Source organism: Lithobates pipiens, unplaced genomic scaffold, assembly GCF_037356315.1.
Source record: "Lithobates pipiens isolate NorthernLeopardFrog02 unplaced genomic scaffold, aLitPip1_a1.2 Scaffold_22, whole genome shotgun sequence".
Taxonomy (NCBI): domain Eukaryota; kingdom Metazoa; phylum Chordata; class Amphibia; order Anura; family Ranidae; genus Lithobates; species Lithobates pipiens.
This window is the reverse complement of record NW_027507784.1, coordinates 20603241-20629457: the sequence shown is the minus strand read 5'-3', so window position 1 is coordinate 20629457 and position 26217 is coordinate 20603241. Positions and strand designations below refer to the sequence as shown.

General features: G+C 44.8%; 2 protein-coding genes across 2 annotated transcripts in view; one reads left to right on the top strand and one right to left on the bottom strand.

The window, feature by feature from the left end:
• Nucleotides 1-26217, bottom strand: part of LOC143923384 (uncharacterized) — a 931140-nt gene that overhangs the window by 513221 nt on the left and 391702 nt on the right. The window lies entirely within an intron of this gene.
• Nucleotides 1-26217, top strand: part of LOC143925169 (uncharacterized) — a 278795-nt gene that overhangs the window by 97665 nt on the left and 154913 nt on the right. The window contains exons 2-4 of the mRNA XM_077449782.1: nt 1669-1907; nt 15268-15474; nt 24100-24131. Coding sequence (XP_077305908.1) covers nt 1669-1907; nt 15268-15474; nt 24100-24131 — 478 coding nt within the window. The remainder of the gene's footprint in view (nt 1-1668; nt 1908-15267; nt 15475-24099; nt 24132-26217) is intronic.

Below are 26217 nucleotides of genomic sequence, written 5' to 3'. Positions count from 1 at the left end.
CCTTCTTCATTCCCTTCTCTCTCTCCTCCTTCCATCCCTCCCTTCTCTCTCTCTCCTTCCTCCTTCACTCTCCATAATTTTGTTTACTTTACCACCCTTCTATCTCTCTCTCTCTCTCCCCCTTATTCCTTCTCTCTCTCTTCCTCTCCACTCCCATCTCCCTTCCCCCCTTCCATCTTCACTCCCTTCTCTGTCTCCCCCCTTCCTCCTTCCTCCCTTCTCTCTCCCCCTTCCTCCTTCACTCCCTTCTCTCTATCCCTCTCTCCCCCCTTCCTCCTCCACTTCTCTCTCTCCCCCTTCTCCTCCACTTCTCTCTCTCTCTCCCCCTCTCCCTTTCTCCTTCATGCCACCTCTCTCTCTCTCCCTCCCCTCCCCCTTTCTCTCTCCCTCTCACTCTCTCTCTCTCTCTCTCCCTTCACTCCTCCCTCTCTCCCTTCCTAACTCCTTCACCCCTCCCTTCCTTCTTCACCCCCCTCTCTCTCCCCTTTCTCTCTCCCTTCACCCCCCTCTCTCTCCCTTCCTTTTTCACCCCCTCTCCCTTCCTTCTTCACCCCCCTCTCTCTCTCCCCCCTCTCTCTCTCTTCCTTCTTCACTCTCTCTCTCTTCCTTCTTCACCCCCCTCTCCCCCTTCCTTCTTCTCTCCCCTTCTCTCTCTCCCCCTTCTTCACTCCCTTCTCTCTCTACCCCCTTCCTTCTTCACTCCCTTCTCTCTCTCCCCCCTTCCTTCTTCTCTCCCTTCTCTCTCTCCCCCTTCTTCACTCCCTTCTCTCTCTACCCCCTTCCTTCTTCACTCCCTTCTCTCTCTCCCCCCTTCCTTCTTCTCTCCCTTCTCTCTCTCCCCCTTCTTCACTCCCTTCTCTCTCTACCCCCTTCCTTCTTCACTCCCTTCTCTCTCTCCTCCTTCAATCCCTGCCTTCTCTCTCTCCATCATTTTGTTTACTTTACCACCCTTCTATCTCTCTCTCTCTTCCTCTCCACTCCCATCTCCCTTTCCCCCTTCCTCCTTCACTCCCTTCTCTCTCTCTCTCTTTCTCCTTCACCCCCCTCTCTCTCTCTATCCCTCCCTTCCTTCACTCCCCCCTCTATCTGCCTTCCTTCACTCTCCCATCTCTCTCCCTTCTTTCCTCCTTCACCCCCTCTCTTCCTTCTTCACCCCTCTCTCTCTCTCTCCCTTCACTCACCCTCTCTCCCTTCCTCCTTCACTCCCCCTCTCTCTCTCCCTTCCTTTTTCACCCCCTCCCCCTTCCTTCTTCAACCCCTCTTCTCCCCCTCTCTCTCTCCCCCCTCCCCCCTCTCTCTCTCTCTCTTCCTTCACCCCCCCCTCTCTCCCTTCCTTCTTCACTCCCCCTCTCTCTCTCCCTTCCTTCTTCACTCCCCCTCTCTCTCTCCCTTCCTTCTTCACTCCCCCCTCTCTCTCCGTCTCCCTTCCTTCTTCACTCCCCCCTCTCTCTCTCTCTCCCCCTTTCTTGTTCACTCCCTCCCTCCATCTCTCTCTTTCCCTATTCACTCCCCCCTCTCTCTCTCTCTCTCTCTCTCTCTCTCCCTATTCACTCCCCCCTCTCTCCATTCTATCCTCTCCCTTGTCCCCCTCCTTTTTCTTTCCATTGAAGGTCCTGTGAGTGGAGAAACAAAAAAAAAAAAGTACTTTTTGTTTTTTTCTGCTTTCAGACATGAATGGAGTGAAGGGGATTCTGAGAAGAAAACTGTGATTGTCTTCAGCGATCCCAACACTATCCCTCCATGGCAGGACACTATCCCTGTGCTTATATCACACCGCTCTCCAGAGGAATTTATACGGGTATCTGCAGACTACAATTTCTCATCCATCATCTTGTGGCACTCGGTAAAGTCAGAGATCAGTCTCTTCCATCTAGAGCGCTACCTGAGGATCTTCTGTGAGAAATTCGGTGAGACCGTCTGTATCTATTCCCAAGATGTCTTCTTCTCTTTCAGGAAAACGTAACATATTTAAAATGAAAACAGTAAAGTCGTCTCTTGTAGCCCAATCTCTAGATTGTAGTGTGATATGCTCCTTATATCTTTTCAAAAATAACCCACATTTTATTTCTTGCCTTAAAATAAAAAAACGTCTGATTAGATGGAAGTAGCAGGTGTGCCGGTTCATGCTAGATGTAATAGATTTCAAAGGAATGACCATTTAAAGTGGATTTAATTTATGAAATCTGACCTAGGCACATATATCTCTAGTGTTTACTTATCTCTCTCCAATGTTCTGAGTCCTGTGTGTTTCTTCTGTTCCATTCCTCTGTTATCTGCCTGACAACTTCTGACAAGTTCTCTGACACAGGAGATAAAAGCAGCCTGGAATTTGTGTCGGGGAGGGAACTTAGAGACAGATAAGCAGAGAGCTTGTCTATTCAGATTGCAGCTCTGCATGTTTTTTCCTTTTGCTGCCTGTGGAGGGCGGGGGGGTCCTTTCCTCCAATAAGCTCTTACACAGTGTATGCCCAGACTCCACACCTACTGCTAAAAGAGGAAAAAAAAAGATTTGTATGTTACATGATCTAAAGAATGTAGAAAGTTGAAGACAGCAGATATACAGGTACAGCTTACCGTATGTAGGAAGATTTGTGTAACATGTGAGGCTGTTCCCTTCACTGGGTGTATGGAGGGTTTATACAGTAACCACTTTAAATGTAGAATCTCATTTGCTGGCAGACCCTGGCAATATCAACCATAGGAAGGAGAGGAGTGAAATTTGAAATTTCACTGAAAAAAAACTTTAATTTCTCCCACTGAGCATTTTTCTTACTGTGTTTTTTTTTTTTTTTTTTTTTTTTTTTTTTTTGGGGGGGTCTATTTAGGTGTGTCACTCATTTCATTTAGCTGTCTATTATTATTATTATTATTATTATTTTTTTTTTTTTTTTTTTTACAAGTTTCACACAATTTTCACCTAAGGGTCATATATTTTTCTAATGGGATTAACCACTTAAAGGGGTTGTAAAGGTTTGTTTTTTTTATTTTCTAAATAGGTTCCTTTAAGCTAGTGCATTGTTGGTTCACTTACCTTTTCCTTCAATTTCCCTTCTAAATGTTTTTTTTCTTTGTTTTCTTTGTCTGAATTTCTCCCTTCCTGTTCCTCCTCAGTAAGCTGTTCTGGCTGACTGAACACCGCTCGGATGATGGTGTGAAGTTCACTGAGGAGAAACAGGAAGTGAGAAATTCAGACAAAGAAAAAAAAAACATTTAGAAGGGAAATGGAAGGAAAAGGTAAGTGAACCAACAATGCACTAGCTTTAAGGAACTTATTTAGAAAATAAAAAAGGAAGCTTTACAACCCCTTTAAAGAGGAAGTAAACCCTGATTAGTTTACTTCCTCTTTCATTCCCTGCAAAGGCAAAGCATAATGGACTACAATGCATCGCATAGTAGTCCATTATGTGTCACTTACCTGACACAGGAGCCAGCGAAGTCACGGGAGCCGACACGTGCGGCAGCTCCGTTCTTGGAAATGCCGCGCTCAGTGCGCCTGCGCGCCGCTGTCTATGGCGCATGCGCCGTAGACAGCGGTGGCTGTCTTCGGGCAAATATCTCCTAAACCGTATAGGTTTAGGAGATATTTCTTGGACCTACAGGTAAGCCTTAATCTAGGCTTACCTGTAGGTCAAAGTGTGTTGTAAGGGTTTACAACCACTTTAAGCCCTGGAGCATTTGGATGGCCAAAGACGAGAGCACTTTTTGCGATTCGGCACTGCGTCGCTTAAACTAACAATTGCTCGATCGTGCGACGTGGCTCCCAAAAATGTCCTTTTTTTTCCTCACAAATAGAGCTTTCTTTTGGTGGTATTTGATCACCTCTGCGGTTTTTATTTTTTGCGCTAAAAACAAAAAAAGAGTGACAATTTTGAAAAAAAAAGCATTATTTTTTTACTTTTTGCTATAATAAATATCCCCAAAAAATATCTAAAAAAAACTTTTTTTTCCCTCAGTTTAGGCCGATACGTATTCTTCTACATATTTTTGGTAAAAAAAACCAAAAAAAAACCTCAATAAGCGTATAACCACTTCAGCCCCGGACCAATTGTCAGCTTAAGGACCAGAGGTCTTTTTACAATTTCGCACTGCACTGCTTTAACTGGTAATTGCGCGGTCATGCAATGTTGTACCCAAACGAAATTTGCGTCCTTTTCTTCCCACAAATAGAGCTTTCTTTTGATGGTATTTGATTGCCTCTGCGATTTTTATTTTTTGCGATATAAATGGAAAAAGTCAGAAAATTTCGAGAAAAAAAGATATTTTCTACTTTTTGTTATAAGAAAAATCGAATAATCTAAATTTTAGTCATACATTGAGGGCAAAATTTATTCAGCCACATGTCTTTAGTAAAAAAAAATGTCAATAAGCGTATATTTATTGGTTTACGCAAAAGTTATAGCGTCTACAAACTAGAGTACATTTTCTGGAATTTACACAGCTTTTAATTTATGACTGCCTATCTCAATTTTTGAGGTGCTAAAATGGCAGGGCAGTACAAACCCCCCCAAATGACCTCATTTTGGAAAGTAGACACCCCAAGGAAATTGCTGATGGGTATGTTGAGCCCATTGAATATTTATTTTTTTTGTCCCAAGGGATTGAATAATGACAAAAAAAAAAGATTTTAAAAAAAGTTGTCACTAAATGATATATTGCTCACACATGCCATGGTTATATGTGGAATTGCACCCCAAAATATATTCTGCTGCTTCTCCTGAGTACGGGGATACCACATGTGTGGGACTTTTTGGGAGTCTAGCCGCGTACGGGACCCCGAAAACCAATCACTGCCTTCAGGATTTCTAAGGGTGAAAATTTTTGACTTCACTCCTCACTACCTATCACAGTTTCGAAGGCCATAAAATGCCAAAATAGCACAAAACCCCCCAAATGACCCCATTTTGTAAAGTAGACACCCCAAGCTATTTGCTGAGAGGCATGTTGAGTCCATGGAATATTTTATATTTTGCCACAAGTTGCGGGAATATTATAAACTTTTTTTTTTTTGCTCAAAGTTGTCACTAAATGATATATTGCTCACACATGCTATAGGCATAAGTGAAATTACACCCAAAATACATTCTGCTGCTTCTCCTGAGTACGGGGATGCCACATGTGTGGGATTTTTTGGGAGCTTAGCCGCGTACGGGACCCCGAAAACCAAGCACTGCCTTCAGGATTTCTAAGGGCATTCATTTTTTATTTTACTCCTCAATACCTATCACTACCTATCACAGTTTTGAAGGCCATAAAATGCCAAGATGGCATTTTCTTTTTGTCCCAAGGGATTGTATAATGACAAAAAATAAAAATAATTATTTTTTTACAAAAAGTTGTCACTCAATTATATATTGCTCACACATGCCATGGTTATATGTGGAATTGCACCACAAAATAAATTTTGCTGCTTCTCCTGAGTACAGGGATACCACATGTGTGGGACTTTTTGGGAGCCTAGCTGCGTAGGGGCCCCCAAAAACCAATTGCCGCCTTCAGGATTTCTAAGGGTGAAAATTTTTGATTTCACTCCTCACTACCTATCACAGTTTCCAAGGCCATAAAATGCTAAAATAGCACAAACCCCCCCAGCTATTTGCTGAGAGTCATGTTGGCTGAACGAAAAAAAAGAGATTGATCAGTGGGTATGCCCACCATTAGAATACCTCCCTTCATCCCTTCATCCACCCACTTCTAATGATGGGCATACATGCACCATTTATATATGCTGAAGCATGGGGGCATCCTCCCACAAAAAAGTTATGCACACGCATACACACGGTCGAACTTTTCTACGGGCAAGCCCTCCATCGGAATTTTCGACCGCATGTACGCAGCATTAGGAGCAAAATCGCTCCTCCGCCCCTGCTGCCCCCATGCTTCGGCATATATGCTCTTTTTTTTTTAACTGTAGTGGTGAAATCACCTCCTACAGCGTTGGAGTCACGGCTTTATGTATCGTGGGAGCAAATGCTGTTGCTGTCAAGATAAATAAATCCGCACTACAACTGAATGGCGTACCTGCTAAGAAAATTATGGTTAACTTTAAAACAAAGTAACATTACAGTATAACAGTAAAACCTTACCATACCATACATGCAAAGCAAATGCCCAAAAAAAAACTGTAAAAAATAAAACATTTTTTAACACAACTTGTGCCTAAAATATATATATGCCGAAGCATGGGGGCATCCTCCCGCAAAAAAGTTATGCCGCGTACACACGGTCAAACTTTTCCACGGGCAAGCCCTCCGTCGGAATTTCGACCGTATGTACTAGGAGCAAAATCACTCCTCCTCCCCTGCTGCCCCCATGCTTCGGCATATATGATCTTTTTTTTTTTTTTTTTAACTGTGGTGGTGGAGTCACGGTTTTATGTATCGTGGGAGCAAACGCTATTGCTGTCAAGATAAATAAATCCGCGCTGCAGCTGAATGGCGTACCTGAAAACAAAAAAAATTTACTTTCCAAAGATATCTTTGGAAAGTCCATAGGAGCCGGATACTGGTTGGAAAGGTTGGAGCCTGGCTGCATGATCTATCTTGGGAAACAGTGTTGATACATCAAGCCAATATACTATGCGAGATACCCCTGTAGGGGTTATTGGAGCTGCACTGCAAAGCCAGGTAGAAGACTTCTGTGTGGATGTGCATGAACCAAAGCTCCCAACTGTCCCTGATTTTGAGCAATGAGACCTGTGTGGAAACTATAGAAATAGAAAACATCAACCGTAGGGGCCAGTACTTACCTGCCAGGAAAGGGGATATAATCCCTGGATCTTTCTATTTGGTTGTTCTGCTGTTTACCTTACAGCAGTAAGGTAAGGGGCCACTTCACTTGATGTGCCGTGAAAACACTGAAAATAAGGATTAGACAAGTTTTCTGGCGACCCTCTGGAGAAGCACTGAATTAATCACTGGTCACTTTATTCACCCCAAGTTCACATATAGACTCTATTCAATGAGCTACTTTGTTTCTTTTTGTTTGTTTGTTTTTTTCATTTTGTTGATTTTGCACGGTGTGCGCCTCTGCTTGGAATTTTACACAGCTTTCTGATTGAATTACTTTAGAGATGTTTTGTATGCACAAGACACTTTGATATTTATTGCTGCTAAGCACTGGACACTTTATATTCACTTATCTGATTATTCACGACTGTATTTGTCTGAGGCACTTTATGTAGTTGGAATTATTTTGTATACACTGTGCAATATATAATTGTTTAATTTAGGGTATATTATACCCACTTAATAGGCAGAAATTGCATCTTTGTTAGCACAACTTTTAATATATATTTTTGTTATAAGAGATTATAGTATAGTTTAATTCTATGAGGTAGCGCAACACCATTTGTTTGATTTTATATACAGATATTATTTGGGGGGTAGGGTTATACCCCTGCAGGTGGCCTGCTGCAACCTATTTTTAGGGATAGCGTATGCTCTTGATGATAGCGCAGGGATACTTTTACCATATTTCTAGCCTGTGAAATGCTGTACCCTACGCTAATACTTCACTAGTGAATGGTAGCGTTCAAAACATTCACCAAGGCACAGACCAGGATTGCCAGGACAGCGTGGACAATAACAACGGGTGTCACACCTATATCCGTGCTTGGTACAGACACAACATCTTCTTTGGGGGGCTCGTTGGGTAGGGGTACTCGGGAGGGCATAAGGATAATGCCTCTCATGCACCCGGCTTACTGCATTTGGTTGGGAATGGTGAGGTGCAGAACCGTCTGGATACAGAAGGTCTGTGACAATCTCTCTCTGGAATAAAAGAAAGGATAAAGTCCCACCGGAAGCTTTGTATAGCACATAAGCATTCAGCAAAGCCAATTGAAATAAGTAAACAGACACTTTTTTGTACCAGCGTCTGGCCTTATGGGCAACTAGATACGGCGCCAACAACTGGTCATTGAGGTCCACCCCTCCCATATTTTTGTTATATTCGTGGACACAGAGGGGTTTCTCCACAATACCAGTCGCCGTATGAATTTGGACCGTCGTGTCTGCATGAAGGGAGGTAAGAACGAAAACATTCTTATTATCCCTCCACTTCACAGCGAGAAAATTATTACAGCAATAGCAGGCTCTCTCCCCCAGCCTAAGACGGGACTCTACAAGCCGCTGGGGAAAGCCCCGGCGATTAGGTCGCACGGTGCCACATACTCCAATCTGATGATCAAATAAATGACTAAACAGTGGCACGCTCGTGTAATAATTGTCCACGTACAAGTGGTACCCCTTTCCAAATAAGGGTGACACCGAGTTCCACACTATCTCGCCAGCGCTCCCTATGTAATCTGGGCAGTTCTCCGGCTCTACGTAACTATCTTTACCCTCATAAACCATACAGCTCCATGCATAGCCTGTGGCCCTGTCACAGAACTTATAGAGCTTGACCCCGTATCTGGTACGCTTGTTGAGAATGTATTTTTTGAATGACAAGCGACCAGAAAACTTAATCAGGGACTCATCAACGCAGACAACTTGATGGGGAGTAAACAAGTCTGCAAAACGTTGGTTGAAGTGGTTTATGAGGGGCCGAATTTTGTAGAGCCGATCGTATTCAGGGTCTCCACGATGACGACAAAGTTCATTGTCACTGAAGTACATGAACCGCAAAATCTGCTCGTATCGTTTCCTGGACATGGAGTTAGAGAACACGGGCATGTGGTCAGTCGGATGCGTGGACCAATATGCCTGCAACGTCATGAATTTATGTGTGCCCATGTTGAGGGAAAGGCCCAGAAAGGTCTTAAATTCGTAAACCGTAACTGGTTTCCAATCTCTGGCAAGGGAAGGCAACTGGGGATTAGCAGCGATGTGTTGACCAGCATATAAATTAGTTTAGTCCACTATAGATCTATAGAGATCTTCCGTGAAATACGGCGAATAAAAATCAAGTGGCGTAAAATCAGCTGTATCCACCTGAATACCAGGTTGGGAAGTGAATGGGGGAAGTACGGGTGCTGCAGAAGTGGTGGGCACCCAATCAGGAATGGCAAATTCTGCAGGAAGGGCACTATGGGAACGACGGGCCTGCCTTTGTCTTCTTCTTGGTGGCAGAGGGACACTACTTGTGCTTGCCAGCTCGCCAGCTTGAACTGCACTTATGGGACTCGCCACGTCACCACGTGATACTGCAGTGCTGGATGTACGTCCAGGGTGTACTAGGCCGCTGGTGCTTGCCAGTTCACCAGAAGAATGAGCGGCGCTAGTACTGGCTCTCTGCTCCATACGAGGGACCTGAGATTCTTGCACCTCAACAACATCAGAAGATCGGGGTCCGGTACACCTGACGTTAGCAGGGACCTCATCTTCGTCGTCAGAGCTATCTGACATGGAGGCGCTGTCCTCTACAGGATCGTATTCTGAGCCTGAATCTGACAGATCAGTGCCTTCCTCTTCACTATCTGTCATGGTCAGAAACGTGTAGGCCTCTTCACTAGTGTACCTTCGCTTTGCCATTTTGGGCTCTAAATTTAGGGGTACACTAGTGAGACTCACAGGTAAAAAAGCATTGATATCACCCGCCGGGTGATCAAGGGGTTAAACCTTTATTGGGTAATAAATGGCGGGTGCCCTGATGCTATAAAAAGCGAACTACCTAACCAGCGTCACCCGTAACACTTATACAGTGATCACTGGTGAAAGGGTTAACTAGGGGCAATCAGGGGGTTAAAACCTTTATTAGGTAGTATATGGGGGTACCTGACGCTATATAAAAACCTGGCGGGGAACCTAAATAACTAAATAACTATGACTGGGGTGAAAAGTGTGCCTATGTGTACCTATGTGTCAGTGAACTGTTGGTGCACTTACTTGGATGTCTTTTCTCCTCGCCGTCCAGTCAAAAAGACCGCCACGAGGGGAGTGACATCACTTACTCCCTGCCTGTGTTTATACTACACAGGCGGGGGAAGCTTCTCATTCGCCAGGAGCGATCGAGAGGGGATGGCCAGAAACCAATGGCCATCCCCTCATCCCGGATCGCTCCTGAAGCGAAACGGACCGCCGCAGCCAGCGGGTGGGGGTCCGATCGGACCTATCTATCTATCTATCTATCTATATATGGCCTTGCCCCTGAGCAGTGGAGCCAGATGTAAGATTGCCATCCATGCTGACCTTAGCTCTAGGATGTTGGAAATCATCCCTTCTGCATTGAATCGCCACCTCCCTTGCACTAGCTGGTTTTGGAAGTGTGCCCCCCATCCTAGCTGACTTGCATCCGAAGTAAGGACTGACCATGAGATGGGTCCCAGAGAACAGTGAGCCAGAAGGTTGGGTGGTCTTGTCCACCACCAGAGACTGGACTTCATTGACAAGGTGATGACTATTAATTGCCTCAGGTGCTTCCTTCTCCACTGCGCCAGAAAGCCCGACTGGAAGCCTCGCAGATGCCACCTGGCTCACTTCACCATTGGTATACAGGATGAAAGGGACCCTTGGAGGCTCAGACAACCTGATGCTGGCATGGAGCGGTTCCCTAACGCCTGCTTCACCTTCTGGGTCAATATCGGGATCTTTTCTGGTGGGAGTGACACAGCTTTCTCTGGGGTGTTGAATAAAGCTCCCAGGTATGTCATTTTCTGGGTAGGTGTCAATTGACTCTTTGCATAGTTGATAAGCCACCCGAATATGGTCAAAGTGTTCAGGACTAGCTGCACCTGCACTTCCCGAGTTTCTCTGTGTTGATACAGGATTAGTGTGTCATCCAGGTAGTGCAGGACCCTGACCCCTTTTCCCAGAGGGGAGCTAGGATGGCCACAAAAACTTTTGTGAAAGTCCTGGGAGCTGATGAGATTCCAAATGGGAGACATTGGAACTGGAGGCGCAAATTGCCCACTTTGAAACGGAGAAAAGCCTGAAAGTGATGGTGGATGGGGATGTGGAGGTATGCATCCTGAAGATCTATAGAGACCATCCAATACCCTGGCTGTACTGACAGAATTACTGTATTCAGGGATTCCATCTTGAAATGCTCTACCCGTATGTAACAGTTTAGCCTCTTTAGGTCCAGAATAGGCCTCCAACCTCCTGATTTCTTGGGAACTAAAAAGATTGGGGAATAGAACCCTAAGTGAACTTCCGAGCCGGGAACTGGCCGAACCGCTTGTTGGTGAAGGAGTAATTGGATATATTGAAAGAGAACTTGTCCCTTTTCTCCAGAGGTCGGAATCTTGGTGGGTTGGAAAGAAAAAGGTAGAGGACGGCTTTTGAATCTCAAGTAATGTCCTTGCTGGACCATGGAGACTGCCCATGGATCCGTGCAACTTTCCACCCAAACATGGCAAAAGACCTGAGTCTTGCTCCTACCTGACCGGTTTGGGTGGGTAAGGAGTCAAAAAGACTTCTGGCTCTCAACCGTTGAAGCTGAAACCTTAGGCTTTTCCAACTTAAGGAAAGTGGCTTGTAAGCCCTTCCAACCTCTTTGTATTCCTTCCTGGGACAGTATGATCTGGCATCCCTAGATCTTTGCTGGGTGGCTGGTCATGAAGTGAACCTTCATTTCCTATTCCTATCCTGAGGGATAAGGCCACTTTTGCTGCCTGTGACTCGGGTAATGGCTGTATCCATCTTTTCGCCGAACAGGGCTTTACCATCGTATGGGATGCGACACCATGACTGCTTTGAAGATGGGTCCGCCGACCATGGCTTTAGCCATAATGCTCTTCTGGCTGTGATAGAGTAAAGCATAGTCCTGGAGGAGCACCTCAGGATATCGATGGCCGCTTCTGCCATAAAATCAGAGGCCATTTTTAATTCATCCAGAGCTTTGATAATTTCGTTTGGATCCAGGCCTCGTCTGAGGGCCATCTCGATATTGTCCGCCCATACTTTTGTAGCCCTGGAGACCGAAGACAGTACCACTGCTGGCTTTCAGGCTCCCCCTGCCACCTGATAAACATTTTTAAGATCTGAGTCGATCCTGTGATCCAGGGGGTCCCGGAAAGAGACTGCATCTTCTAAAGGCAGCGTTGTGTTCCTGGCTAATCACATGACTGAAGCGTCCACAGTTGGTACGGAGTCAAAGAGCTGGGCGTCTGCCTCTACCAGCGGGTAAAGCTTGAGAAACCGGTTGTAGGCGACGGGTCTCTTGTCCACTCCTCCGTCACCACTTCCTTAATTTCATCCATTAGAGGGAAATTGCAACCTTTCTGGTCAGGTGAGGAAAGTATTTTTTAGTTTTGGACGGAGGCTCCGGGTTTTCTTTCCACTGAATTGCATCCTTAACTGCGGTAATAAATGGATTCACTAAGGCAAAATCAAATGCTGATGAACTTTCCTCAGCTGTACCTGATTCGTTCTCTGAGTTGGCCTCCGAACTGGGTTGGTGAGAGGGCCCCTCCCCCACTCTTTCTTCCACAGGTGGGACTAATTGATCTTGAGACAGGGCGAATTCCCGGATGGAGTCTTTGATTAAATCTTTAATTGAATCCATGGATCCCTGCTTATCCGCTGTGGCTTCCAAGAGGCACTGACTGCATGACAATTTATCCAGCAGAGCTTGCTTCCCACAGACCCAGCAGGCCTTCTTCCCTAGATGTGCTGACCTGCCCTGGGAATTATGCCTGCTTGAGACATGTTGGGGTGATCTCCGACTGCTGCGGGAAGCATGCGCAGAAGATGAGTGCGAATTTCCAGAGCTTCTGCGACCTCTTGACCTATCGGCAGAATCTCTGTGATAAGATCTGCGAGATGATTCTCGGTACGGGCTGTGGAAATAAAAGAACAACGAGATATTTCCAAATGCCCCAAGAAAGCTCTTTTTTTTTTTAGACTTACCTAAATGTTGCAGCCCTTACCTAGTGGGATGTTGAGGATCTTTTTTATTATGCTGCATGATGATTTCAGGGGCAGCTTGGCCAGGGTCCATCTAGAGAGAGAAGGTGGATAAGACACTCAGAGATACCTTCCCACTGACAGCCTGGCTAAAATGATACTTCAGGCTGTTTAAATAGGAAATTTCAGCTTGGGGGTACCAAGATGGCCGCTGCCTGGCTTCAACAGGCTACTGGGCATGCTCCGAGTGATCCGCTGTAGCCCAGCCCCCCCTGGAGGAAGCAGGAAGAGCACTGTGATGTCTGATGGCCATCCCAAGGAGCCAGCCACGAGGAGGAAAAAAGCAGCATATTGTCCTCGCTGATTAGAAATATGTATCTTGTGCTAAAGGCTCCCCCGCTGGGGGAATTCTGTTATAGGCAGCCGGGAGACTGAGGAGAAGACATGCTCCTGGATCTCTCTGCCCCAAAAAGATCCACAGAAAAACGGGCTCCCATACTTATCTGGTGCATTTAGCAACCCAATTAATGAGACTCCATCCTGCAGGAGAGCTTGAACCTGCAATGGTCGCACCATATGACGGTGAGGTAGGGCTGGACTGTGATCCTGCAGGGATGAGGACAGGAAAAAGAATACCTGAGGGAGAAGTAACACTTTTTTTTATAGAGTCACGTGGTCCTGCGGATTGATCGAGGGTGGAACCATCAACCATTGGTATGCTGCCATGGAGGCACCAGGAAAATTGTATATACACATCTTTGGTTCATTAAAAAGGGATAACCACTCCACTCGAATTGCTTGTGCACTTGGATTGCTTATGCAAGACATATCCGTCCTCAAATTAACAGCAATCATTGCTCAATATGTATACACTGTTTATTTATAAAAGGTTAAAAAAAGAGACTACAAACTCACATTTTTTTGTGCCCATAAGCCAGCACCAAGCTTATCCAGCAGTTTAAATGGATGAAGGTGACGCCGTGTATCTCCTATGCCGTCACGCGGTGCGAGCCTCGTTTTCGCCCTGCAAGAAGTGAGGTAGTGACATAGTATTTTTTCCCTTTCTCTACGCGTTTCGCAAAACCAATTGCGTCATTGAGAAGCATGTTTAACCACTTCAATACTGGGCATCCCCCCCCCCTCCTGCCCAGACCAATTTTCAGTTTTCAGTGCTGTAACATTTTGTCATTTATCATTTTTCCCCCCAACAAATAGAGATTTCTTTTGGTGGTATTGGATCACCTCTGCGGTTTTTATTTTTTGCTCTATAAACAAAAGAAGAGTGACAAAAACACACAATTTTTTTACATTTTGCTATAAGAAATAACCGAATAAAAAAAAAAAAAAGTTTTCCTCAGTTTAGGCTGATACGTATTCTTCTACATATTTTTGGTAAAAAAAAATGCAATACGCGTATATTGATTGGTTTAAACAAAAGTTATAGCATCTACAAAATAGGGGATAGATTCATGGCATTTTTATTATTATTATTATTATTATTATTATTATTATTATTATTATTATTTTACTAGCAATGGTGGCGATCTGCGATTTTTATAATGACTGACATTATGGCGGACATATCGTACACTTTTGACACTATTCTGGGACCATTCACAAATATACAATGATCAGTGCTATAAAAATGCACTGATTACTGTATAAATTTCACTGGCAGAGAAGTAGTTAACACTAGGGTGTGATCAAGGGGTTAAATGTGTTACCTAGGGAGTGATTATAACTCTGGGGGAAGGGGACTGACTAGGGGAGGAGACCAATCGGTGTTCCTATATACTAGGAATACTTCATAACGAAGATATTTACCAGCACACCATGGATCGACACAAAATAGCGTCCAAACGGATAGTTTATTGCATGATCACAACACAAGGAGAGTGCAACATTTCGGGATCACTCAGGACCCTTTCGTCAAGCATGTGATGATATATAGATATACAGATCCTATATACTAGGTACACACGATCAGTCTCATCTGATGAGACTGATAAGATTTTTTTTTTTTAACTCTTTTTATACTTGATCTGTTTGTGAGTGATTCGTTATTAATAAAATATATATATATTTTTTTATTATACTCTCGCCCATCTTGCCTACAAAGTCTGACCCAGAGTCTTTTGACTCTTCATTTTTTCACAAACTCGATCCTATATGGATGTGGATTTAGGAGTGTTGTTCTCTATTTTTTGCGCATTACATGCTCCTCCTGTATGATTTGTTAGCTAAAAAAAAAGTTAGGAGCCGTTTTTTTTGATTCCTAGAGTCAAAGCAAATGTGTCAAGCCCTGATGTACAGAATCGTAGTTGGCAACAATCACATTTCCTTTGAAGCAACATGATATTTTGTGTGAATTTATTTTAAGAGTTGGAATCTGGTCAACTGAGAGGCCTCGAGTATGCAAACATTAAAGAAATATCACCTGACCTTAACATTTCTCTGTTTCTTCCTCTGTCATTGTTAGGTCATGAGAAAGTATGCGTGGTGATCACTGACCTGGAGGATACAAAGACTGCAAAGGAGGTAGAAAAGGAGTGGAGTAAGGGTAATTATGCACGCTGCCAACTACGGATCTTAATACAAGCTGAACGGGATGGAAGAAACAGCCCATTGAGGATAGAGATACCCGATAAGATAAATGCTCTGAGTGATATTCTGCAAAATGCCAAAGGTAACTTAACAGTTATGACCTTATTACATGAAATATTCACTCAGGCACCCAACTTTACTCATAAAGAGTTCTATGTCTGGACAGATATTTTTAACAGTATTGTCTCCATTTACCACTGAGATTTATAATGTAATTAATGTGTATAAAGCTGTAGCACACCCGTAGATGTTGGCTTTGATCCTACCTGAATGAAGTTAGTACATGGTCTAACCAAATGTTAGCACGGTGGTATTGCTTACTTGATCTGAGTTAGTGCCCCTCATGCCAGAAGCCAAGTTACTTCACTGGGGCATCACACCTGAAGGATAGCGGCTTTATACTTACAAGTGACACCTGTCCCGGAACTGACTAAAGAGACATGGCCCAAAGAAATGTAGAAACTGACCCCCCCCCCCCCCCCCCATGTAGTAAAAAAAAAGTAAAAAAAAAAATTATATATATTATATATATATATATATTTTTTTTTTTTTTTTATTTCCCTCCCTATGTGCACTGGTATCCTGGCGCCGGACGCAGTGCAATATGGGAAGCGCCATGTCTATGCAGTCACAAGATTGCAGACGAGGCGCTTTAATTTGCCCAAAAAAAATGCTCTGTGGCGCTACCGATCGCACCACAGCTTCCGGCGCGATGGACTGTCCGAGCGATTGCATACAATTGCACTTTGTCACATGGGCAGTGCTTCCAACGTCACTCAAGGAAGTGACGTTGGCACGGCACTGCTCTGTTCTCTGTCCCGCCTGAGAGGATCAGGTAAGGCTGCCACATGGCTGCTTACAACTTCAATCTGCATTATTTATTCAGCGCCGCCGCCGGTACCCCCTCCACATCCACAGGGTTACTATTGGTGGTCGGCACTCGGCAACATACCCCAACCTCACCCCCCTGCTAAACAAAATTAAAAAAAAAGTGTTATTATCGGTGGTCGGCAGCATACCTCCTGAAGTAACCGATCAATACCAACTATTATTATTATCAGTTATGTATTACTTTGTCTAGTCCCTATAGATTAGTTAGTCTATCTATACTCTGAGCACATGCTATCGTTAATATCTCAATACTATACCAATTAGCAATGAAACCAAATACACGGTCTAATATCAATCAAATCTCATTTATTTCCCAAGGAAATAAGAAAGCTTGCATAAAGTATCAATAGAAGTTACAAGAGTACATAGCATACAATCAGAATACAATACAAGCAATACTTAGCAGGGCCTCGTGGCTGTCCTCATGGTGGAATGAGAGACAGCTCTCTTTGATGAATCCCTTTTTGATAAACACACCTCAGCCACACCACATCCCATTGCCCACCCCCCCTTTGCCTGTGGACGAATCAGTGTCTCTGGGGTGTCTCCTCCCCCAGGCTAAATATCTCTGACAGTCCTGCCATACTTGGCCTCTGGGGGGCAGTGTTTGCCCATGAATTGCAACTGCTCCGACTGGGTTCTCATCTTGTGATTCGATCTCGGACGCCCTTCCCGCTCATTAGGCCCCCTTTTTGTCCTCACAAACAGACCAGAGCCATCATTGTCCTAAATCTATTTGAAGCTCCGTGCACACCAGGTGGGCTGAATAGAACTCCTTCTGCTATGCAGATTGTGTTTGGTGCTTGGTTTTACAGATATTTAGAAACTTTAGATGTATCATGTTCAATTCCAACATTTCCACTTTGTGCCTAAAAGGCGCTTACCACTCTTCTTCAAACACGGCTCCTATTGAACAGACCATAACCGTCTTAACGCGTGTCGCTCCCCAACCTGTGTCTCTGAACCAGTACCTGTGGCACAGTCCTTAGCTTGTGCAACGTGTGGTTGTTTTTAACGTGCGCTCCAGAGACATCCCCCACATGGAACAGTACACAATTGTCTTACCGCGCTGTGCTTTCAACATGTGCAGACACAGGTCCTATGGAGCAGTCTATAATTGTTTTACCATGTGATGCTTCCCAACACGTGCCGCTTTGCCACTGAGTGACACATCACCACCATTCTTCAGCGACAGCTTCCATGTCACCATTCTGTATCTTCGGTATCTTCAGGACGGCAGTACAGGCAAGGGGGGTCCATTCATTCACCATTTACCAGCACACATTCAGAGTAACATATCACCCAGATTTCAGACCCAGAGTCACGAGGAGGGCCTTTCGCCCATGTTTTTAACCTAAAACACACCTTTATCACACTACACCATGACATAAATCAACCAATTACCCTAATATACATATATACATAGGACCCCTCAAATTGCGTATCCTGCTCCCCACCTCCTTTACGTCTTTGCCATAACTACAGGTTGGGATTAGGCAGGCTTGCTCACGATGGCCTTCCCTACCGCAATTTTGGCACATCAGTGTTATTCCAGGGCTCTGAGCTGGCAGCAAAGCCTCTACCATATATGCAGAGACCTTACCGTCAATTCGTCCCTCCACTTGCATAGATAAATGCGAGACCTTCCTATATAAATGTCTGGTCCAACAACACATACCAACTTGAACCAATGACAAAACTGCAGCAATAATGAGTAATACCACAACGGGATGTATCAAATAATTCAAAATGCTGTTGGCCTTATTGGAATGTCCGAAGATTACCTCCCACCAAGACCCACCCACGTCATTGTCTAATTGATGCACTACCTCCTTTATTTCATTCTGATTATGGTATATGGCTATAGTAGCATTAGCTCTCTCTTGCTGCAGCATCCTCATGAGGCTCTCATCTTTATCCCAATCTGCTAACCATTCCTGTATCTTTCTTCCCATACCAAGGTTCAGGGCTCTCAGATTAACAGGGCGGTTCTGGTTGATATCCACAGACAGGTTGGCCATATGCGGTACCACATAATTCCATTCCTGTGTCTGGATCTCAGAGACACCGCCAAGGGTACACCATGCTCCCCTTGCCATTGTCAGGTTCACCGAACACCCTATTTCCATGACTAATGTTACATTAGTATCCTTTAGGACAAAGAAGCAAACTCTCCCATGTCCCAAATAATACACTGGTATTCCCTTCCCGGCAATGTTCTCCCCATCCAGCACACAGAGTGACGCGTCCTCCCAACATTTCTCATTCACCACCATGTATTGGCCTGGCATACAAAGGACATCATGGTCATGCCTCCGACAGAGGGAAATATCAACCTGCCTCCAGCTCCCATCCTCTCTGATCACATGTGGGTAAGTTAGCTTCAGATGCAATAAAGTAGAATCCCCAGTCAGTAAGCCCACTGATATCACCGAATACACAGATTGAGTCTGCACTTCTGTATATGGGATCAATGAAAAAGCGTAAGCTTTAAAAAAAAAAGAAAAGGGTTATTAATAATAACCCTTTTTTTTTTTTAAATCTTGTATAAGGGGGGGTATGCTGCCAACCACCGATAATAACCCCTTTTTTTAAAAACTCTTGTTTAGCGTGGGGGGAAGGGGGTGGGGGTTAATTCTGCCGACTACCGATAACAACCCTTTTTTTTTATCTTGTTTGGGGGGGGGGGGGGTATGCTGCCGACCACCGGTAATAACTTATTATCGGTATTTGGCAGCATACCATACTCCACCCCCCCCAAACAAGATTTATAAAAAAGGGTTATTATCGGTCGGCAGCATACCAATCAGCCCCCTCCCCCTCCCCGGCTCAACAAGATTAAAACGATATATGCTTTTTTAGTTTACAACCCCCCCAATGCAGATATGTGCAATTTACAGGTTGTAGATATGTGCGATTTTCAGGTTGTAGATGTGAGATTTACAGGTTGTAGATATGTGCAATTTACAGAATGCAGATATGTGTGATTTACAGAATGCAGATATGTGCGATTTGCAGATATGTGCAATTTACAGAATGCAGATATATGCGATTTGCAGATATGTGCGATTTACAGAATGCAGATATGTGCGATTTACAGGTTGTAGATATGTGCAATTTACAGAATGCAGATATGTGCAATTTGCAGATATGTGCGATTTACAGGTTGTAGATATGTGCAATTTACAGAATGCAGATATGTGCAATTTACAGAATGCAGATATGTGCGATTTGCAGATATGTGCGATTTACAGAATGCAGATATGTGCAATTTACAGAATGCAGATATGTGCGATTTACAGAATGCAGTTATGTGCGATTTACAGAATGCAGATATGTGCAATTTACAGGCTGCTGTATGCAGTTATGTGCAATTTACAGGTTGCAGAAAAGGTGTCTGATGTGGTTATACACAAAATAGGCATGATTCATCTGCTTTAGTAGAGCCCTGTGTATAATGTGCAGCCTGGTATATGATGTGCAGAGCTCAGTGTATAATGTGCAGCCTGGTATATGATGTTGATTCGATGGGGGTGGCTTGTGAGAAGTGGGAGGGGCCAACCCTGAAGGGGTGAGGTCTTACGCCTCCCCATCCTAAAACTTCACCAGCCGCCACTGTCCGCCACAGACTTGAGTGTAACTGAGGGACATAGACAAATTTAAAGAGCTATCACATGGTACCCGTATCTCTCAGCCGGTCCAGCGATACTGTATGAGTGTAGATTCATGAAGTTTCTTTCAACTGAGCTACAAGGCTCCTTCAGACCTTGCGCATGGCCTTCTCCTGAAGAGTCCTCCCCTGGATGCTTCTCCAGTTGCTGGGCCTCTCCTTAGATGAGACGGCACCGGTCACCCTTGAATCATTAGGCCTCGATATCCATTCAGGCCTGTCCCTGCAGTTGCTTCACCTCGGGCTATCCAGCCCCGAGACTTGGAATTGCATGGATCCGCACCCCAGGCCAGGAGGGCCATGGGGGACTGGTCAGGAGGACCAGAACCAAACAGACAGAAAATATCTTCTGGAACGGAAACCCCAAAGCACACGATGTCAGTACCTTAAATAACTCCTCCCAGAATGCACAGCAGGAGAACATTCCCACTGAGCTGGTTCCGAGAGAATGTGGCATTCAATACACCCAGCTAAACTGCGTTCTCACACTTGCTGGTGGTGACAGCAACACCTGCGGTTAAGGAGAACCCAGTGCAATCCAGCTAGACTGGTACTGAAACCATAATTTAGTAAAATTAGTCCTAAAACCCAACTGTGGTTTCAGGAATATTAACTTTCAAAAACATATAGCGCATGCTCGTCAGGAGCCAGCGCTACACACACATTACTCAATACATTATTTGTTAAGTCTGAAGGAATGAAGAGAAGCTGCAGTATACTTTGTGAAGGCCTCACACACCGCGATCCAGACCCCAGGAGGGTCCCGTTACGAAGCTATAGAGGGACCACGCCACTGAGAAGAGCAAACCATACATCCAGCGATTCACCCCTTGGACAAAACCTATGTCATTGGCCACCGCCATCTTCTCTCCCCATCTGGCTGCTACTCCTTTCCTTTATTTCATACTCTGTTAAACCACAAGGTTGACATAAAGGTTTACATTCTCCATTCCCGCTCACTGTAGGCGCATATTCTCATTCTCTCTTCCAAAGTAACATTACACTTAACCAATAGCTTCTTTTACTGAAGAAATTGCCACACAGAGCCAACATTTCAGTACAAGTTGCAAAATGATACAATTCAGGCGACCATGACATTCTCCACTTTCCTAAACCGCTTCAATACCGGGCACTTTCACCCCCTTCCTGCCCAGGCCAATTTTCAGCTTTCAGCGCTCTCACACTTTGAATGACAATTACTCAGTCAGGCAACACTGTACCCAAATAAAATGTTTTCATTTTTTTGAGACAGAGCTTTCTTTTGTTGGTATTTAATCACCACTGTTTCTTTTTTATTTTTTTGATAAAAAAGCGGAAAAAAGACAGAATATTTTGTAAATAAGTTGTTTTTCTCCTTCACTGATGTGCGCTCATGAGGCTGCACTGATGAAGAGGCACTAATATGCAGCACTGATGGGCACTGATAGGCGGCACTGATGGGCACTGATGATCAGGTACTGATGGGTGCCACTGATTGCATCATTGATGGGCACTGGTTGACATCACTGCTAGGCACTGTTAGGACTGCACTGATAATCGGAGCACTGTGCAGATCTCCCCTGTGAGGAAATGCCACTGATTGGCTCTTCTCTCCTCACACGCTGTCAGAGTGAGGAGAGGAATGCCGATAACCAGCATTTCCTTGTTTACATATGATCAGATGTGATTGGACATCAGTAAAGAGCCCAGGGACACAGGGATATGCTCAGTGGTGGTGCAAGTGTGGCGAGAGTGGGACGACATCATCCCAGAACAAGAAAGCCACCTTGCGCCCATCATTTTACTATATGAGGGGCATTTAAAGCTGAGCTAGGGCTGTGCTGTGGTATTTCCTACCTTTATCAATAAGCTTGTTTCAATAAATTAGTCGGTACAGTTAAGTTCAGAGTTCACATCAGAGTGACGCTCTTGGGTAGTCCCAAACTAGGTCAAACGAATACATTTGCGCCTATATGAGGCGCAAGGGCACCACCCCCTAATCCATGTGCCCGGCCCCTAATCTACATGTAGGGCGTCGGACGCATGGATTCCGAAGTTTTTTTGTTTTTTTTAGAAGCACATGATTACAGCCTGAGGCTCTAATTGGATTTAAAAAAGGGTGGGCTCTGGGTACAAAGCACTTCGCCCTGAGCCCACCCAGTTGTGTGGGTGACCCGGCCGACTGGGGGGGGGGTTATCTGTGGGTGCATTGTTTGCCGCCTGCCCCCCAAAAAAATACCACCAGCCGCCACTGGTTGGGACACCTGCCTTTACACACACATGAAATGCAATGACATCCCAGTCTCAGTCTTCTGGGAAGGTTGTCCACAAGGATTAGGAGTGTGTCTATGGGATTGTTTCACCATTCTTCCAGAAGAGCATTTGTGATATCAGGCACTGATGTTGGACGAGAAGGCCTGAAGCAGACCCTCTAATTCATCCCAAAGGTGTTCTATCAGGTTGAGGTCAGGACTGGTGCCTTTTCTTCAGTAGCCGTGCTGTGACTGGCGGCTCCCGTGTGCATGCGTGGGGCCGTCATTGCAGCTCTGGCCAATCATAGCGCCAGAGCCTCAAACACGAAAGTAACTCCGATGGAAGATGGTGGCTGTGTACTCAGAGTGCTGATGCCGATTCAGGGCTTCGATCTAAGGTGACCATTTCATAATGAGCTAGTATGCGATGCTTACTAGCTCATTATGCCTTTGTCTTGCAGAGTTTTATTATTTTTTATGAGGTTTACAATCTCTTTAACTACTTGTCGACCAGCCACCGTTGTTGGCTCTCCTGCGCAAATCACTGTAGCTGTACGGCGGCTTGCACAGGCGCAGTTGAGGGTGGGTAGCGCGCCACTAGCGGCGCTCGCTTTCACCCGCTGCAGGAGCGTGCAAGCAGGTTGAGTGGGCTGAAGGTGCGCCGGCGACCCGTGATTGCCTAGTACAGAGGCAGAACGGGGATCTGCCTTTGTAAACAAGGTGAATCCCCATTCTGACAGGAGACATGTCAGAGATCTTTTGTTCCCAGTGATTGGGAAGAGAGATCTCTGTCATGTCCCAGGCAGCCCACCCCCCCATAGTTAGGACACACCCGGGGAACACATTTAACCCCTTGATTGCCCCCTAGTGTTAACCCCTTCCCTGCCAGTGTCATTTTTACATTGATCAGTGTATGTTTCTAGCACTGATCAATGTAATAATGTCACTGGTCCCTAAAAAGTGTAATTTTGGATCAGATTTCCCTTCCGCAATGTTGCAGTCCCGCTAAAAATTGCAGATCGCCGCCATTACTAGTAAAATCAATAAAAAAATCAATAAAAGTCCCTAAATCTATCCCATGGTTTGTAGATGCTATAACTTTTAGGCAAACCAATCAATATACACCTATTGTGATTTATCTTTAACCAAAAATATGCAGAAGAAAATATATCGGCCTAAACTGATGAATACATTTTGAGATATATATATATATATATATATATATATATATATATATATATATATATATATATATATATATATATATATGGGATATGTATTATAGCAAAAATCTTGTGTTTATAGCACAAAAAATAAACACAGAGGTGATCAAATACCACCAAAAGAAAGCTTTATTTGTGGGAAAAAAAGGATGTCAATTTTGTTTGGGTGCAGCATCGCACGACCACGCAATTGTCAGTTAAAATGGCGCAGTGCTGAATCGTAAAACATGGCCCGGTCTTTAAGGGGGGGAATCCTTCCGGTCCTTAAAGTGGCACAAGGATTTTGAAGCTTTTTTGATTGAAGGTAAAAAAAAAAACCTTCTGTGTGCATCAGCCCCCTTAATACCTGAGCCCCCTCTCCATCCAGCGATGTCCATGACAGCCTTGCCTCTCCGGGAACTCGCACACCTGATTGGCTTTTGGTAGCAACAGCCATTGAGGGACCCGAGAAGAGGAGGATCGGCGTTGCTTTGTGAAAAAACTAACTGCACAGAGCAGGTAAGTATAACATGTTTGTTATTTTTAGAAAAAAATAAAAAAATAAATGAGACTTTAGTATAATTTTAAACTACTATGATAATAAAAGTAAATGGGGTCAATGGTATAACTGAGGATTTTGTTCTCTGGCGTTAATGTCTCATCTGTATACAGCAGTACATCAACATTGCTAAGTGTTTATTTCTGTCCCACAGATATGTCTTCTTCCAATATGACCTTCAGTAAGGTAGGACAGCAAAATTTTATTTGACGTGTTTAAGATTTATTGTGGTATTATTAGCACATGGGTTTCTTGAAAACACTTGTTATCCTGACAGGAGGAAATCTGCGTTCTAATCTCGCCTAAGCTTAATTTTTTCAGTGGCGAGTATAGCAGAGTGTAGCAGAGTGTAGCAGAGTATAGCAGAGTGTAGCAGAGTGTAGCAGAGTATAGCAGAGTGTAGCAGAGTGTAGCAGAGTATAGCAGAGTATAGCAGAGTGTAGCAGAGTATAGCAGAGTGTAGCAGAGTATAGCAGAGTGTAGCAGAGTATAGCAGAGTATAGCAGAGTGTAGCAGAGTGTAGCAGAGTGTAGCAGAGTGCAGCAGAGTGCAGCAGAGTGTAGCAGAGTGTAGCAGAGTATAGCAGAGTATAGCAGAGTGTAGCAGAGTATAGCAGAGTGTAGCAAAGTGTAGCAGAGTGTAGCAGAGTTTGGAGTTTGGGACGTTTATTTAATCTGGAAATCTGTCATAGCAAAACAGACAGGAACATTTTGGATGCAGACACAGGTTAGAAACCTTGAAAAATGATTATTTTAGTGTTTCTCTGTGGCAGAATTTCCCTCGCTTGCTGTCTGATGACACTGTTGTCAACAGAACAGAAAGTGAGGGAGAAACTTCTCTTATGGAGCCCGGCATAGCAGTGAAAACTAGACAGGGGCTTTAATTCTACTCTACACTTCTAAAAAAACAATATACAGTAAAACCTTGGTTTGAGAGTAACTTGGTTTGAGAGCGTTTTGCAAGACAAGCAACATTTTTCAATAAATTTTGCCTTGATATACAAGTAGCGTTATGTCACAACTGAGTATAAAAGAGAAGAGAGGCGCCTCTAAGTGTAGCAATATGGTTACATTTAATGAAGGTACAACATTTACCAACTCACATGGTTGATGATTAAAACAGACACATCTAAGTATGCAGACATCCGGCTTAAAGATGTCCACATAGACCATCCCCCGCACCGCCATCAATGTCGTCCCTTCCATACTGCGCTCCACAAGTGGTTCAAGCCTCGCTTTCAGATCGCTGTACTGCAGGGTAGTCCTCCCGGTCACGATTGTAGACTGACAGCAGTGAGAGCCGGCGGTGCGGAGGGCAGTCTGTGTGGACAGCTTTACCTTTACCCTGGATTTCTGCATACTTAGAGTCCATTCCCACAGGAGCAACTTTGGATCTGACTTGAAGTTGCCCCAAATCTCCCCTAGTCGCAAGACATGATAAAATCAATGTAAGTGAATGAGAGCCGTCTTAAAGCAGAGCTCCATCCGATTTTTAATCAATAGCTCCCTAATATTGTTTTTATCGATTACCGTATATACTCGAGTATAGGCCGACCCGAATATAAGCCGAGGCCCCCAATTTACCCCCAAAAAACTGGAAAACTTATTGACTCGTGTATAAGCCGAGGGTGAGACATGGCTGTCCATCCCTGTGTGTCCGTCCATCCCTGTGTGTGTGTCCGTCCATCCCTGTGTGTGTGTCCGTCCATCCATCCATCCCTGTGTGTGTGTCCGTCCATCCATCCATCCCTGTGTGTGTGTCCGTCCATCCATCCATCCCTGTGTGTGTGTCCATCCATCCATCCATCCATCCATCCATCCCTGTGTGTGTGTGTGTGTGTCCATCCATCCATCCCTGTGTGTGTGTGTCCGTGCAGCCTTGTGTGTGTGTCCAGCCTACCTGTGTCCCGAGCCTGTGTCCCGAGCCTCCGTCCCGAGCCTCCGTCCCGAGCCTCCGTCCCGAGCCGCCGTCCCGAGCCGCCGTCCCGAGCCGTCGTCCCGAGCCTCCTCTGTCCTTCCAGGATCGCCGCTCTTCTCGGCGGCCATTCTAATATTCAAAAGCCGCGCCTCCGCCTCCGCCTTCGCCTGTGATAGGCGGAACACTGAATTTCCCAGCAGCCTGTGTTCCGCCTATCACGGACATCCTCTCATCCTCGTCCGTAGTACGAGGATGAGACGATGTCCGTGATAGGCGGAACACTGACTGCTGGGAAATTCAGTGTTCCGCCTATCACAGGCGAAGGCGGAGACGGAGGCGCGGCTTTTGAATTTTA